Source organism: Anser anser (assembly GCF_964211835.1).
Source record: "Anser anser genome assembly, chromosome: 1".
Classification (NCBI taxonomy): Eukaryota; Metazoa; Chordata; class Aves; order Anseriformes; family Anatidae; genus Anser; species Anser anser.
The window spans coordinates 203105133-203122451 of record NC_139720.1 but is presented as its reverse complement, the minus strand read 5'-3'; the positions used below and the strand labels follow the sequence as shown (position 1 = coordinate 203122451).

The 17319-nt window shown below is 41.8% G+C and overlaps 1 protein-coding gene across 7 annotated transcripts in view; it reads right to left on the bottom strand.

Moving 5' to 3' along the window:
- Positions 1-416: 416 nt before the first annotated feature.
- NOX4 (NADPH oxidase 4) overlaps positions 417-17319 on the bottom strand; it is a 123054-nt gene continuing 106151 nt past the window's right edge. For 6 of the 7 annotated variants that reach the window (XM_083824044.1, XM_083824043.1, XM_083824041.1 and 3 more), the window contains 2 exons: positions 17188-17288; positions 417-12158 (listed from right to left, as the gene is read on the bottom strand). In XM_083824044.1, coding sequence (XP_083680170.1) covers positions 12038-12158; positions 17188-17288 — 222 coding nt within the window. In that variant the 3' untranslated portion in view covers positions 417-12037. The remainder of the gene's footprint in view (positions 12159-17187; positions 17289-17319) is intronic. The other variant, XM_083824040.1, reaches the window with a different exon arrangement.

The following is a 17319-nucleotide window of genomic DNA, read 5'->3' as shown; positions in this document are numbered from 1 at the left end:
CCTGCTTCTGAGATGGTCTCACAGTCAGAGATACAACAAGAATATGTTTGGCACAGTCCTTCATTTCAAATGCTCTGGATTTATCAGAAATTCCACGAGATGGCATATGAAGTAAGCACATGCCTAAAATGTACAGAAAATGGCTCTGAGTGACTAGACAAGGGCGTCTAGCACCATTTTGGTACTTCTGGCTCGCTGCTCCAGAGGATCGTGGGTTTCCTGTAGCATATCTGCCAACCCTGTTTCAGCTGGTTTAAAGCATTTCAAATGGTTTTAGAGTCTCTGTTTAAGCAGCAAAATCCCATCCTCCCCTGCCAGCAGTAATACTTATGCATATATGCACATACACAATGCTTCCATGATTAAAGCAGTAGGTCATTAATTAAAACCAGGTCACAAACAGCAACTCAACCATGTTTTGCTCAGTCTTGGAATGCTTGTTTATTCCAAAGTCATGAAGCTTCCTGTAAAGCAAATACCTTGAGATTACAGTGCTATAATTACATGACAAGTAAATGTACGGTGCTTTGTCAAATACAATACAAGACATAAAGTCAAGTTAGGGCGTCCTGCTAATATAACAGAATGCAACAGTAACATCTGAACAGCAACAGAACTCAGCAGCTGAATACTTTACTTGCCAGCATTGCCATTAAGATAAAATGGCTAAATCAGTCTGCTATTTCTGGAAAGAAGCATCTTTTCCTTACTGCAACCAGGATCTTGCAATTTAGCTAAACAAATTTGAAAAGAATAACTAGGGATTCAAAAGCACTTGGTATAACAACAGGTTGTGATGCCAGGTAAAATCATAAAGTTCTTTATCAAGTGTGACTGCAGCAAACAAAACGTGAGATTTTAATGCAGCTGGTATCAAAGCTTCAGAAAATTTGGATTCCTCATGTTTCTGAAAATCTAAGGAGAGTGGTTGGTTTGTAAGGTAACTCTACAAGAACATCACATAGAGTCCCGGATTCCTTCCTATCTGATCTCCTCTTTAGCCAATAGTTTGCACCTGCCCTCACAACACTGTGTAATTAAGAAAGGGGCACTAAGGGAAAAGACTTCTGCGCGACTCTGAAAAAAGAGAGAGAAGAATAACAAAACAAAACAAAACAAACAAAACAAGACTTTTTATGATCGATTTTGTACCTGTGCCTTGTTATACATCTAACTGGTAAACAGTTTTGCTTCATTTGATGGGGACAAGCAGAGTCAAAAAGCTTATTGTTTACTCTTAAAAGAAGGTCTACTAGGCACGCACTCATAGTAGAGACCTATTTAAATGCTTCCAGCCAGTGAAACACAGGTCCTGTGTCTTGTTGGGGGGGCAGCAAACTGAAGCTACAAAATGGGGTATTTCATATGACAAGGGTATGACTTGCTATTGGCAGGAACCTTCTAAGTACTACTCTTGTTCTTAAAGCCAAGCCTGGGGGAAAAAATACAAATGAAAGTTCAGGACCAAATTTTGCTTTCTGTTCCACTTGGAAACTAAGCAGTCATTACCCTTCAAAGAATCATACCACATCCTGATCTATAAAAACATAGGAACAGATTGAAATTGCATTAATGTAAACAAGGATCTCTGAAAAGAACACTGAATCCTTAAAAGTTAGACATTTATGCTAGCACTTTCCAAAATGGTTATCTTGCAGACTGTATACAGATAAAAAAGTAAATGCCGCCTTCCTTTTTAATACTTGCTTTTTAATTCAGCTCTAGTAGGAAAATTACATAATTACAGAATTGGAAATTCAGGACAAATTTTCTAGCCTCTTGCTTTTGGGACAGGGAAGACTGCATAAGAATAAGGGAAGAATGTGGTCAGTAGTGAAACAGCTTTTCTTTCCTAAAAAGAAAACATTGGGAAGTTGAACGTTATTTGTTGCTTTTTCCAAATTCAAGTGATGTCGATATTTTCATCTAAAGTCCATCCTTCCCAAAACTGGACTGTGGTTAATTATTTTCTGTCCATGTAGCACGCTGGTTCAGTGAAGTCATTTAACAGTGGGACCACAGGCCAAGGTCTCCACAGGACACCCGTACTTGTATCAGTGCACCCCAGCTCTTGGACACTACCTATGTTAAACTCTCCCACAGCTTCCAAGTCCCAAAGTATCCAAAGTGAGATTAAAATTGTCTTCCTCCTTTCTAAAGCTCTCTATCCTCATCAGCTCACAAGCCATTACAAGATAACCTGTGGCTGAAGACATGCCACCTACCTTCGGTACCCGTCTCTCTCCCAGGAAGTCTGGGGGGTGCCGAAGAGTCCAGCAAGCCCCCAGTAGCCTGCTCACACCTGGGCTCAAGCTATGGGGCAGCCCAAGTCTAAATGTGCCACAAATATCATCTCGAGGGGTCAGACAGACAAACTCGTAAAGGTGCTCTACTTTAAAAGGACAACATTCACTTAGCTCAGATTGTGGTGGTGCCTTGTGTAGTTTCAACTGCACTTTTCATCAGTGAAGGCTGGGAAGAAAAACAAAACAAAACAAAACAAAACACAAAGAATGCTTTGCCATTAGAAAATAATAGTTTGCTGCAGCTGAATCTGGTGTGTGCTGTTTTCCAGAAATTTTTCCTCTTCAAAGAAACCTTAAAGAATCTTTTATTTTTTTTTTTTTAAATAAACAGAGATTTTTGGGACATGTTGACATTTCCTAAGCAAATAGATGGAGGATTTTTTTGTTCTGAAAAAAACAAAAGTATTTATATAAATATTCAAAATCATAGAACCTGAAAAAAAAAAACACAAAAAAAACCAAGAACATATGCACATTATGAAATAAATATATCTGGCCCAATGTATATATCTCAGTTTGAGTAAAAATGTCACAGTTATGACTTTTCTCCTAAACTCTCACAGACCAAGGAAACCATTCCTTACCCAAAAGAACTTCATCTAATTTGCTCTTGCAAGTGATTGGAAGGAACGCAGGGAGGGAAAAGCTCAGTAGGATTAAGGGTCTCGCAGCCTGGCACTGGTGCGCTAAAGCTAATTAAAGCTAAAGAAAAAGCCAATTAATAAGCCCAGAGCTTCATCAACACAGGAATCCTGGAAGAAGCTGTTGGTTGCATCTGAATCTCAGTAAAACTCTGCCCTTCTGCAGCTGCAGCAGCATCAGTGCCTCCTTCTCAAAGATGCAGAGCAGAACATACATGCTGGGAGTGGTCTGCATAACAGCACAATCCTTCTCCTCTCCCCTTATAAATAATGAGCTCTCAGGCTCCCTGAAGCAAAGGAACCAGGTGAGGAAACATTTAATCAGTGAAAGGAGGAATTTATACGCAGTTGATAAACTAGGAGCTGTATGGAAATAGAGGATGTAATTGTAAGAAGCAACCATTTCCATCACTGCCCACTGTCCTGCAACGCCTATGTGTGAAAGCAGAAACATGACTTAATGTCAGTGACGGCCACAAAGAACCTCAACCTGAATTTCACCAAATGGGTTCCTGTTTCTCATCCACAAGACCATATAACCTTTGCTATTATGTGTTTTTCCCATTTTCTGCTTTCCCATCATTGTGGCACTGTCTCTCTTCCCATTCTAAAAAAACATCTTCAGGGCCAGGATCCTGCATCCCATCGCTTACCCAAAGCTAGGCAGAGTGACTAGAAGACCCTCCGTGGATCAGGTACATTAGAAGAGTTACAAAGGCAGATGACTATGGCCATGACTATGGCTATGATTAAACCAACTTGGGCGTTTTCCACAGTAGCATTTTCCTGAGTTAAGAGACTCAGAGGGTGGGAGAAGCCTCTTGACAAAACATGTGCTGTTGAGGCAGGGATGTGACAGCAGAAAAGGAAGACACTAGATGATCTTTAAATGTCCCTTCCAACCCAAACCGTTTTGTGATTCTGGGATGTATGGATGAGTTTGTTTCCAGTAAACCAGAGGTGAGAGCACCTCTCCATACACAGACTGGAGGTATGCAAAGAGAAAAAGACGGAGCTGAAAGCTCAGCTCCCACTAGACTTCCACAGAATGGGAGAAGACCGAGATTAATGAAAGCACCAATGCCTCCAGCTCCAACAGACGATACTTCACTGTCGGGTGGAGACCCTTAGGCACGCTGCATCTCAGCCACATTTTTTAGCTCTCCTTTGGGGTATTATGGTCATTAAGTTTCTCTCAAAAAGCATGAGTTGACCAGTTACAAGTGTTCAAGCAATCAAAAAGAATGCCATGGGTGAATCTTCCTATATTTTTTTTCATCAGCTAATTATGTTTTTCTGACACAACAAAGGAAAAACATGGCCCTTGTATCTTCTCTGCAGAATTCCCTCTTTGTTCCCTGTGAACACTAGCGCAAATATGGGTGGGGTATATACGTTTGCTGATGGAAATTGGCACGCATCATCCTTACTTTTTCAGGCTGTTGCTCTTACCAGGGAAGTATATGCTTTCGAGCATCTGACCCCTAGTGATAACTCCCTGCTCCCCAGTCACTGAGCAACTTGCTTTTTCAGAGCCAGAGAAATACAAAGGGTATGTCCATACCATCAGTTAGCCAGGCGTCTGAGACTGCACTTGAGACTCTGACCAGCTCATCATCCATACAGTTTGCCCTCAGATATGACAGGTCTGGGCTCCAAGCTGGACACTGCACACAGGTGGCTAACCCAGCTGCATTAAAACCTGCTTTCATCTCACATTGCAGGCTCAATCTGAGAGTCCTCAACTTTCCCTGATGCCAAATGTACTTTTAGGGTAGCCTCTGACTCAGCACCATTCACAGATGTGATGGTCAATGTTGTGACATGGCCTCTTTCTGGCTACAGATCACGTATCACTGTTGTGCTTCTCCTTAAAGAGTTGGTATCTTCTTTGCTCAAACCTCGCTTCCTTCTTCCCAGCAGCTTGCAGAGCTTCTGTGCAGCACTGCTAATCTGGCTGCACTGAGAGCAGCTCAGGACACAGTCCACTCTGCATGCTCTCTGGTATTTTGTATTTCTCTTAGATTATTTAAGGGAGAAGAAAGGGCTCAGAGGTGTTATTCATTCAGTTCAGAAGTGACCCATTATCACTGTGCTACATTTCTAACATGCAAACACCACTACTCAGTACCAGCAGAGAATCCACTATCCCTGAAAAAGAAATGACAGGCTCTTTGGAAACAGACAGAAATGCCTTGCTGTCGATGAATATATTCTTGGCTACAGCACAAGGAGGAGGTTTTCGATCTTTCTCCCCCACCTCTCATCCAAATTTCTTCCCCAGGGTTGTAGAGTATGAGACGAGCAACATGACCTTGCAATGACAGAATTTTAATGTGTGACTGGTGCACCAAAAGCAATGCAGCAGCATCCCTCTTCTCAGTGTTGCTATGTACACTACACATTTATGTAACACTGCTTCTCATCTTCAAGGCTGTCTGTACCTAGGGTCACAGCAGCAACGAACACAAAATGTATTTATTAAACCATTAAGGCTACTGACAGCTAGCACGGAGAACTATATACACAGAAATTTGGTGAAAAGGAATTAACACATAAAGCCATGCCCAACCCAAAAGCTGCAAAACAGAACTAGGTAGTTCTTGAAACAGGTTAACTAGAAAGAGTCAATGATGAATTTATTTCAAACAAATTACTTATTTTGAAGGCATTTACTAAAATATACTAGTTTTCTTCTGTGCTTAGCTTCGAGTAGTGCACTGCAAGGCTATCTCTTTGCATACATTAGTTCTCAAATCCCAGGGAGACTTTGCATTCACATCAGGCAATGAGGTTTGCTTTCAGTGTCTGGAATTTAGGAGCCAGGAAGAATGACTCCCTCCTTCCCCTTTGCTTCCAGGTTCTAAATATTTCAGACTGCTCACTGCTGGAATTTATCATCCTCTCCTGCCCTCCTTGGTTTGCTCCTCAGTTGACAGCAATTCTCCTGAAGCTTCAGGAGCTACTCATGGCTTCCCCCTCCTGGTGTGACAGTGCAGATCATTAGGAAGATGGTGCAGATTTCAGGCTGCTGGACATGCAGATTTTGCCAGAAAAAAAAAAAAAAGAAAAAAAAAAAAGGCAGAAAAAGCATTTGGAACATTCCTAGCATTTTTTGTAAGGTCTGACACCCTCAGAAACCCAAGGGTTTTGTTAAGAGACAACCTATAATTGGGATGAGTTGTTTTCACCAGCTTTCTCCCTGTATCCTCCAAATAATGGGAGAGATCCTTTGCTGTTTGTACAGCATACAAATACAATCCTTCTGGAGAATATAATGCTACACTACAAACCTTGAGCATCCACTGCAATTTTGGAGCTATTCATAACCTCAGAGGAAGTGCACAGCATTCCACAGGACCAAAACAGATCCCCATCTCTCTTACAACATGGGTGATACAGCTAGCAGAATACTAAACCTTTACAAATGCTCAGCCAGCTCTTGAAGACGCATTTGTTGCTCAAAACCTTTTCTAAGAGCATTCATTATATGTGTCAGTCTAGCAGAGGACTCAGGGTTCAACCTTAAACGATGCTAGCTAAACAATCTTTCCTATGAAGGAAATTCCAGACTTTCTGGGACTTACTGTGCTTAGTAAAGGAACAGGTTCTTCATGGGAATGAAAAGTCTCATCTCAGCTCCATGTATGTATCCGCTAGTGCACCATCACAGTGGCCTTAATGAAATACACCAGCAGCAGAGATGACTCAAACCCCAAATCACCATTCAAAGTTGAGACCTCAGCTGTATTCTATATATCCCTGATAAATGTACATTCATTACAGAAAAGCTCAGTTCAGCACAAGCGCCACTGGCATTTTGATTAAACTTTGCTGTTAAATCATCTTTGTTAAAACAATAAAACTGCTTTTATTTGTGAGGGGTGGGAATTTTGCAGACAAATCTTCTCTGCATAATCCAGAGAAGAACAGATCCAGCTTGTCTTAAATCACACTGGCATGTTTATGAAATGATTGCCAGGCTGAAGTGAAAATTAATCTCCCTAGAAGCCCTTTTATTTTTTAAACAAGTAAACATTGCATTTTAATAACTTTGTGTCTGCTCTGACTTAAGGGGCTCAGGCTCCTACTGACAATGACTAGTTAGCCTCCTGCCGGCTTCTCTAAGTGATGGCTTAGAGTTTGAAACTATAACCTAGCGTGTTAGTATTGTGTAGAGGCTTTTCTCTTAGGCTTCTGCTCTAAAAACAAATTTCTTACCAAACCATTGCTTCTCTGATTTTTCAGTCTTTTACAGCTGAATTACTATGCCTCCAGGGGCCAGTCTACCACTCAGATTATCTACCCCTTCTCAGCCAGCTCCAAATCGCTTTCTCACCTATGTGCTAGAAACATTAGGGGCAAAGGAATGATTCTGCACCTGCTTGCACTGGCTGCACAACACACTCATGGGTTGCTCTGTGCTTATATCAGACTCCGTGCATGCGTGCAAGCATATGCAGTACCTCTCTCACCTGCAAGACACATCTAGTAACAAGACAGGTGAAGATCTGAATAATGATGGGGACTGAGTGTTGAGGTAGCAAGCCCAGTACAGGGATGCAGTGTGTGCACACCCCAGTGCTAGTGGAAGCTGAATGTGTGCAGTGCTTTCATACACATCTTCCATCCCATCAGGCTCACGTGGGCAGGAGTCTTCACACAGAAAGAGGGTTTATCTCCCTTCCCTTCACAGCAACTGCTCTCTATTTTTTTTGAGGCAAAACAAACAGCATTTTGCAAAAAAGCAGATTTGACTTAAACTTTCTACCAGGTCTGTAAGCAGTGCAGTCATCAGCTAAGAGGCTCTGGTACACCCTGGTCTCCTCATCCTAGCCCAGGTTCAAGGTTGCGCGGAGGGGTCTCTCATACTCCTTTTAGTCCCATCTCCTAAAAGACCTGATAACAGACCAAGGAAGACTTTTCATGCACTCAGTACTGTATGCAGAAACAGGGCATGTTAGGCAAAGTGCCACTCCAAATTGCTGGAATAATCATCATGGAGAGAGAAGGACTGGCCTGCAGACCTCAGAGGTGAAGGTCACTCCCCATCAGGCCTTCCCACGCTCCATCAGGGCTCACCTCTGCAGCCCTTCACTAGGGCAGTGAACATTTACTCAGACAAGTAATCTCAGTGCTGTGGGAACAGGATTGCTCAAGTAAATCTGACTCGCCCAGCTGTTAGCTGTGTAAAGCCCCCGGTCTCTCACTGCTGTATGAGAGGGCTGGACTCTCCTTGCAGAGAAAGGGTTTGGCTTCAATCATGGCATGAAAACCCTCCCGTTTTAAATAAACGTTTATGAATCCTGAAACATTTATGATGAATAAAACACAAAGACCCAATGAGTGGTCTGAAGTTTTGGGACAACTAAGCGAGAAGTGGCATAGCACAGGGTGGGATCCTTCCCCTGCCAGCAGGAAGCTTATGACAGACACTTCCAGGACTCAGTTTAATGCGTAAAGAGACATTCAGTTACGTAAATCCGGTTGATCTGTAAACGTGGAATTAAGTGCTGTCAGCCTTCACTTACTTGTCTGGCACCGAGTTAATATTTTCATGTACGCTTGGCTTACAGAGAGAAACACTGCATAGTTTAAAAGCAAGCTCAGCTCGGTTTTGCAAGCTAGTGACACACTAAAAAGCAGCAAGGAGAATGCAGCCTGACTGCCTTTATCAGTAACATTTGCCATTCCTGAAGCCAAGCCACAGCCACTAACCCTTAAACTTTCTGCTCCTCTAAAAAGCACAGCGCAAAGAAAAGGAAAAGAGCAACTGAAGCTTTTAACCTTTCCCCAAATCCATACTTATCCGGTCTAGCAATACCCACATGAGCAACAGAAAGGTTCAGTCAAACAAAGCTTTACGAAAAATAAAGCACAAACACTATTGAATAGCAATTACACAGACCTTTTCACTGCAGGTGCACAGAAGTGATCCCGAAAACATTAATTACTCCTCACAACACTCCAGACAGGTAGACAGTCCACAGCCTGTTTTACAAGTAGGTCAGCTGAGGCTGGCGTAGGACAGAGGCAGAAAGAGGAGACCATGCCTCTGCCTGCATCTTGCTCTGACAGCACTGCCTCATGTAACAACAGGAGATAACATTCCTCCACACAGTGTCAGCTCCTGCTAGAATTCAGAGCAAAAGCACAGGACTATTATTATTAATTATAAAACACTACCTATGTAAGAGCTGAGCCAGACAATATCATCTGTTTTAGCGCAGAACCAACTACAAAACTAGCTGCTCATTATACAGTGATGGAACCGGTATCTATCAGAGAGGAGATGTGAAACCACAAAGAACATCGTGATTAGATGACTCTACACCGTATTTAAAAATCATTAGACACTAGATCCTAAAACAAGAGGAAAATGATCGCTGTGTGGCTGTAGTTAACAGATGCAGTCATGATTGCAGTCATGCTTTAAGCTAACTGCAAACAAACACAAAAGCCGACAGTACAGGCAATACCTGACATCTATGCATTTTGCCATCAGTGTTATGCTTATTATGAAATCCATGGAGGCAGTGTCAGAAATATCAGTGATTAAAAAGGATCTGATCTTAGTTAGTGATCTGATACTTTTCTGCATACCTCCTGTTTTACAGGGACAGATGAAGGAGATCCAATGGGAAAACAATGATCCTTCCAGCCTCAAAAATAATTAAAATCAGTAGCTGCAATGTAGGCTCCCATCTCACACTGCATTTCTATTTTGGCTTCTCTCTCCTCTAGGCTACTTTAAGAATTCTCATGAGTAGGAATAAGTCCGTCTCTCTTTCTTTCTTTCCCTTCTGAATTTCAAATTGGGCAGAGCCAGAGGCAGGAACTTCAGTGCAAAGTCCAGGCACTAAGAAACACATCCCCGTGGGGCTTTGCTGCTGCACTTGGGGCAACTCCTGAGCTGAAGCTGCCAAGGCAAAGACCAAACTCATCTTCACTAGTTACACGTACAACATGCCAATACACCACCTACCAGAAAAATGCTTTCCTCTGAACACTGATACTGATAGACTCCTGTACAGAGCTTGTGCTGCGAGCTGAAAATAAGTAAGTCTTTCTTACTAAAATGAAAAATGCATTCATTGGAAAGCAGTAAACTGAATCAAATGCACTGTGCTAAATACAGGTGAACCACAGGTATGAGAGATGATGAGCTATTTTACATCTGCTTATTCTGCAGATGCTACAGGCTTTGTTTCCAAGCTTCTGCTGAAGATGAAGGGCCAGGTTTTCAGCAAGTGTAAAGCAGTGCTGTTGTATTCAGATGCACTGGAATGATTCCTGTTAATGCCAGCTAAGTGTCTGACTCAAGCTTAAATGTCCCCTTCTCAGCAAAATAACATAAAAAGGGTAAAGAGAAAATAAAGGAAATTGAATTGGCTATTGAACTTAGGGAACAAAATATTGCTCTTCAGAACCAAAAAGTTTTCAAGTGCTTGTTTCAACCCCTAGCCTTTCCTTGGCACCTATCAGCAGTCAGAAAAACAGCTGTAATAAGGACAGGGAAGAAGAACTAAGTTTGAATGTTTCAGATCCTCCCCTATGGAACATACTGAAAATATAAAACAGAGCAGGGGCTGTTCAGCCTAAAGAAGGGAAGGCTCCAGGCTGACCTCACTGTGGCCTTTCAGTACTTAAAGGGGGCTTATAAAAAAGATGGAGAGAGACTCTTTGCTCGATCAAATAATGACAAGACAAGGGGGAATGCTTTTAAATAAAAAGAGGGGAGATTTAGCTAAGAGGTTAGGAGGAAATTCTTCACTCAGAGGGCAGTGAGGCCCTGGCACAGGTTGCCCAGAGAAGCTGTGGATGCCCCATCCCTGGAGGTGTTCAAGGCCAGGTTAGATGAGGCCCTGAGCAACCTGATCTAGTGGGTGGTGTGGCAGGGGGGTGGGGTTAGATGGTCTTTAAGGTCCCTTCCAAACTGAGCCATTCTATGATTCTGCAAAGTTTTGATCTGCACACAAGATGTCAAGAGCCACAGAAACGAAGGCCTCACTCCTACTCTGCTGTAGATCTGGCTGGATCCTGGTTGCAGGGACACCAGTGTGACTGAATAAACAAGCCTGACTCCAGTGAAGGCAGTCCAAGGATCACAATCAACCAAAGACAATCTGCAATTTCTAAAACTGGATTTTCAACCTGCTTCATTGTAAGAACAAACAGTAAGAACATCTGAATGCTTTAATAAGTATTTGACATTCAGGGCATGTGAGTGCAAAGTGAGTGCAACTTCCATGTTGAGCGTGTGGTATACTAAAACATCATGTCCTGTCTCCTCTTATTAATTACTTTTTTTTTCTCCATCTTTCTGGCTGCACAAATCACACTTCTTTTGCAAACTCACTGAACGCTGAATTGATGCAAGATACAGAGTTCTCCATGTACAGCTGTTTGCTTGCCAAAAGGCTGTGATACACATGGCTGAGTCCGCCCACAGGTGCTACATCGCTGTGCTTGCTTTTCCATAGGTTAATTTCCGTCTTTGCCTAAATTCCTCCCTTTCTTCCATTCAAGGTGGGAATACTGACACCCATGACAGAAGCAGACTAGAGTAACACTGTATATTTGAAATACAGAATCTCAATTCCGCAATGCATAAAACCTTTAGTATGGAGTGTCTCCACCCCAAAGCCATAAGGTTTGTATACCAACAAAAGCAATAGGTCTTTGAAATGCACTGTGTTTTGCCATTTGGATTAACCTGGGGTTTAATTTACTGATCCAACTTCAGAGGGCTGAAGTGGAAGAACATTCCACATTGTCCTTCCATTGGCTTTTAAAGCAACTGTGTCCCTTCCCAGTGTTTGTACTTTTCATTTAACAGAAACAACTCCAAAGAATCACTGCTGCCACAAATACTGTGTGAGCACATTTGGCTTTGAGCATAAGCACTTATTATTTGTTGGTATACTGCCATGTCCATCATTTTCCAGACTCTTAAATAATCATAAATAAGAAAAACTGTGCTATTCTTTGGTACATTTCTGTCTGTTTAAACCACAGCTGAACTTTTAAGTTGTACAAACAAAAAATTGCACTTTTATCTTCTAGAGACTCTTGCTAGTCCAACAGATTTCAGCTGAAGGATTCTTTATTATACTCAAACCTTGTCCCATAAGAGTTGCTGCTGTTGCTCAGTTTATGAAGTATCTTAGAGATTTTGTTTGGTCCACAACAGAAAACTCCAATGGTCTTCCTGAAAGAGAAAATAAAAAAAGTTACGACATTGCAAAGAAGCAAATAGTAACAATTGACAGAATTGGGTTCTGGTTTCACAGTATTATAGAAATGCCAGCTATGTATAGATTTTAGGGTGAGAACAACTCACTAGGTCATGTAGCTGGTATTGCAGAAGCCACTAGATCTCTCCCAAGTATCCCCGCATCACATCCTCTTACTTACTTGACGACTAAGATGACTCTTGCAAAAAAGAACCTCATCTTAGTCTCAAGATACAAAGCAATGAAAAGCTGCTAATTAATCACTTTTTTGTTGTTAAAAAACGTGTCTTACTCTAACAACTTTATTAGTGTAACTTTTGATTTACACCTGGTAGGAGATGTAGTCACTAACAGGGATTCGTCACACTAATGAAAACAGAGCACTACTAACCCATGATTATTTCTGGCAGCAGCAGAACAACTTTACCGCATTAGTTTCACATTAGCATGCAATCTTTCCTCCAGTAGCTGTACTGGAAAGCCTTGTGAAAAGCCAAACACAGAATAAGATCCTCGTTCATCATCCACAGCTATCAGGCCAGGTCCGTTACAACAAGTCCACTGACAGCACCACTTTGCACTCTGATCACCTTAAACACAAGCTTTAAGTCAGACTCATGGTCACACAGCATCTAGGGGCGCCAGGCAATAGCCAGCAGTAGAACAGGGCAAATACACAACAGCAGGACTGAGCCACTCGTGATATTCATCATCTCCCTTTCCTTGAAAGATGAGGAGAAGAGCAAGGAAGGAGCAAGGAAAGAGGATGTGGTACTGTCTCTTATATATTATTTAAAAAAAAAATCCTTCATCTTCCGGCTGAAATTGTGCCACTGCACAGAAAAATCTTAAAAGATTTACTGGGATGGAGAGAGAACATAAGGGGGAACATGGCTCTAACTATTATGATTTACAGCACTCACCAGGAGGCTGGTGACTTTGAGTTTTGGTCCTTGCCTCCAGGACTGTTTCACTATTTTATCCAGTGACTATTTAACACAAAATATCTTAGCACATGAGGATACTCAAATACACAGTTTTAAGCTGCCTGTGTATATGTTTGGTGAAAAAAAGGAACTAATGCATATAAAAAGAAATCTTTTATGCATACTGCCAAGTGTATGTCACTGATGTTAAACAGCAGTGCAAATAGCATGGCAGCCCATGTTACACCACTGGACACAAACACTGGCATGGCACACCTGAGGACTCAAACATCAGAAGGCTTCACAAGGTTACAGAGGTGAGTGCAACTATGTCCTTGTGCAGGTACCTCACAATGCTGACATTTTAACTGACATATATTACATCATCTCTTATATCAATCCACGTCAAATATTCATAACTCATACTTTTCTAAATTTTACGTATATCTATTAAACTTTCATGCCCTGGCAGAACTCCTCTTAATGGCAAAGGGTGTTGCGTTGGTGGCTGGATTGGCAGAAATAATGAGAACACTATTGCTTGTTGCTCTCAAACAAGATTTCTCAGCACTTGCAGAATCTGAACATCCTCTGTTCTGTGCACAGAGGAAAAAAAGGGTGCGTAAGCTGGCAGCAAGAATGTTTTCTACCACGCATTTAATTGAGAGAATTAATGTTATTGTTTTCATCAGTCTAACTAGTATAGACAACTGCTAAATAAAAAACAGAGATCATCTGTCTCTCTCCCTCTTGTTTTATGTATGTATATATATATATATACACCTCTTAAGCACAGACATATCTAAGCTGCACATACTGCTAATGTACCCCCCATCCCAGCAACAACCTTCCAAGGTACACAGAATTTTGGGGCAGTAAACACAATCAGAGAAAGGTAAAGTGATTTACCTAAGGTGTCACAAGAGGTTTGTGGCTGACTCGGAAGAGCTCCTGGCATTGCCCCATATAGCGAGCCAGAAGCTCTCAAGTGTTCTTCCTACAGATACCCAGCATCGGCAGCTGAATATTATGCTGTGTACTACTTACCTCCCACAATTCACCCCACATGTCCTCCCCCACCTACACCCACCACTTCCCTGCTTGCAGATACTTTCCTCCCTGCCTCACTTGGTTCCTGTCTGGTTTGCTGCAGCACAGGCTACGACACCAGCAGGCAGGGAGCTGAAAGCAGCTCCTGCATGGAGCAGCACGCTACTGCCCTGAGCTGATGGGATTTAATTGCCTGTCACTTGTTTGGGTTAATGCCTCACCTGGCTGCCCAGAGCAAAACAGAGAGGTGTTGCTGGGACATAACGTCTGAAAATCTTTTAAATAACACTGGCATGTTTACAATCAAGAAAGCTGTGCTATAGGCCCTTTTTTGGAATAATTATAAATATTAATAAAGGATTTTATTCACTCAAATCACTACGCAAATAACTATCTTGTCAAGACTTCTTAATGTTCCTATTGGATGAGTAGGTCAGCACGTATTCTTACATCTGTTTTATGAACAGTGGGAGCTGAGGGAGAGCTGAAATACTTTGCAACCTAGAGAGGACAGACTCAAGACTTGAAATGTTCCAGTTTTAAATCCCACATTCACTCCTAGAGAGAGGTATCTCCTTTACAAAGCATGGGAAATGTGTCACGGTGCTCCACGCCTTCCTCTCCTACAGATATTCATGTCTTTTTCTAGGTCAGTCTCCCATCTGGAAAAATGCAGCTATTTGAACAAAGCAAAACTGAGAAAGCATTTCAGCAACAGCAAAGCGAGTGTAAGCTTTTCACTCAGGACACAGCTGAACAGAAACAAGGCTACTGCTCTGTCCCCAAAAAGACAGCACGAAAAACAAGACAAATAATTTATTACATAAACTATCCCAGTGCACATCCTTGTGACTGCAGGTGTCATATAAAATATCAACAGTAGATGGCATGCGTCTGCTCCACTTAGTTTGGAGGGAAGAGTTAGGAGCCTGAGGCCGGGTTGTCCCATGTCATGCTCTGAAGCTCTGGCAAAGCTCAGACACTTACAAATGCAGTTTGGCTATTTGGGACCCAAACAGCAACAACAGCAACAATTCACAAACCACAAACCAATCAGATGGCTAAACTGATGAGAGGTTTGCCAGCTGTGTGTTTACTTATGCACAGCTTTGACTGAAGTCACAAGATAAAAAATGGAAAATATCTAGGCTTCTTGGCTGCCCATAAACAAGCCCAAGGGGATGACTGCAAATACATGCGAACATCTGAACGCTGGCACCAGATGCTGGAAAAAAACTTGGTTACCCAGCTCTTTTTTTGGTCTCCATATTGCAGCAGGGTTGTTTAGGTGGAAAGTTACTCAGAAATAAGAACTGAAATAAAGTTAGCAGGAGACCAGGAATTAGACTACAGAGAAAAATGGAAGTTTCTGTCTTGTCCAGGGAAACATAATATTCATCTGTAATATCAATGTTTCTGTAGTATTGCTGAGTTACAGGTTGCACTGTCTATCATGTCACACAAAACTACATCTATAGAAACAGACCTATATCTCTAAATTGTGATAAGGGGGTGACAAGTGGTGAGAAAGCCTACACCTCAGCAAACTGCAGGATGATGAAAAGAGGCAGGACATTATTTAGGTAATAAGAGACACCTTGCTTGGAAATGGTGGTATAATTTAAAGACCTGATGTGAAAATGCAGAGGAAATTTCACTTGAAGGTCTAATTAGACATAATGCAATGTAAAGCACAAAAGAAAAAGCAAGTATGACTACCACTAATAGCTTCATCTATATTATGTGCACTTGCAGCCTTGCAAGGAAGTGGCAGAAGCCTCATGGTTTTCATCTTTTAAAACTGGATTCACACAGTTAAGCAAAAAAAGACATTAGAATGGAGCAAAAAGAGGTTAGCAGTCCCCTATGCAGGAGCCTGACCCAGAGTCAACTTGCTTCTCTGCCCTCCCTATCTCCCCACCTTTCCCATGGCTCTTTACTACTGCCCTACTTGAAGTAATGTTCATTTGCTCTGTAGCAGCCTTTGGGGCATCCTTTCCACAACACCCTCTAGGACCTGAACACAAGATACCTGGCAGCAGCAGCTTATACTGCCAACAGTGATGCACAGTGGTGCTCAATATTTCTTAAGATCCAGGGCTCCAAATCCTCTAGTCATATTCAGCTCCAGAAGACTCAATAAGCTACGGGCAACAGTTCACAAGTGAAACAGAAGACAAAAACATTGTGAGGGAAAGGTCTGTAGGTGAAAGGGACCATAAGAGTACCTCTCAGTCTGGTGCAGCCAGAATACCTTCAACAGCTACTGCAGGTGGCTTGCAGCTCCTACTCTACTGACTTTGCCAGAAGCAGATTAGGGAAGACTCACACAGTCCTGTCTACCAGATCAGCTTTTGAGTCAGGAAACTGCCAGTAGGGTGTAACATAATCAACCAACAAAGCTGAATCTGGAAAAAGACATTCCATAGTCTAATTGAATGTCTTCTGTTTTACAACATTCTTGTTTTAGACCACAGTATGTTCGCCTAGCACAGTAAAAAGGCACTGCCAGGTCTTAACAAAGAGTAAAAAAGTGCCGGGAATCTCCGAAGACAATATATCCTCTGAATAAAAACAATATAGGACAGCCAGATTCTTCCTTGTGCAATTTATTTGTTGTAATCCAATACTATAAATCATGAAAATTATAGGAAAAGTCGGTGATTTTAAAAACCTGCAGCTTTATATATAGAAACAGCCTATGTTGCAAGCAAGATATTGCAATGGATAAAAACATATGCAATCCCTGTGCAGTGAGATGAAAATCTATTACTTTTATTTTCTGGGCCACTGAACATCCTAAGCTGCATGAAAAGATGAACTATGCTGAGTTTTTAAAAAAATAAAAATGTTTCAGTTTGTGCAGGCTATCTCTCAGAGCAAAATACCAGCTAATTTCAACATCAGTAGCTTGAACATTAGACTCCAAGATAGAACTCAAAAAAACATTTTCATACAAACAGAGCTGCAAAGACCTAATATCTCCATCCTTCAAACTGGGGCAACCCTCCAGCAGACCGGTACTCACCGCCTGTTACACTTTGCTATTTCATCGAAGAGGAGCTTCCACCGGGGTCGTCCAATCAAAAGCCTCGAGTTTAGGGCTTGATATTTTTCACCAATTATTTTCTGCAAGAAACAAAGAACTGCAAGCTGCCTG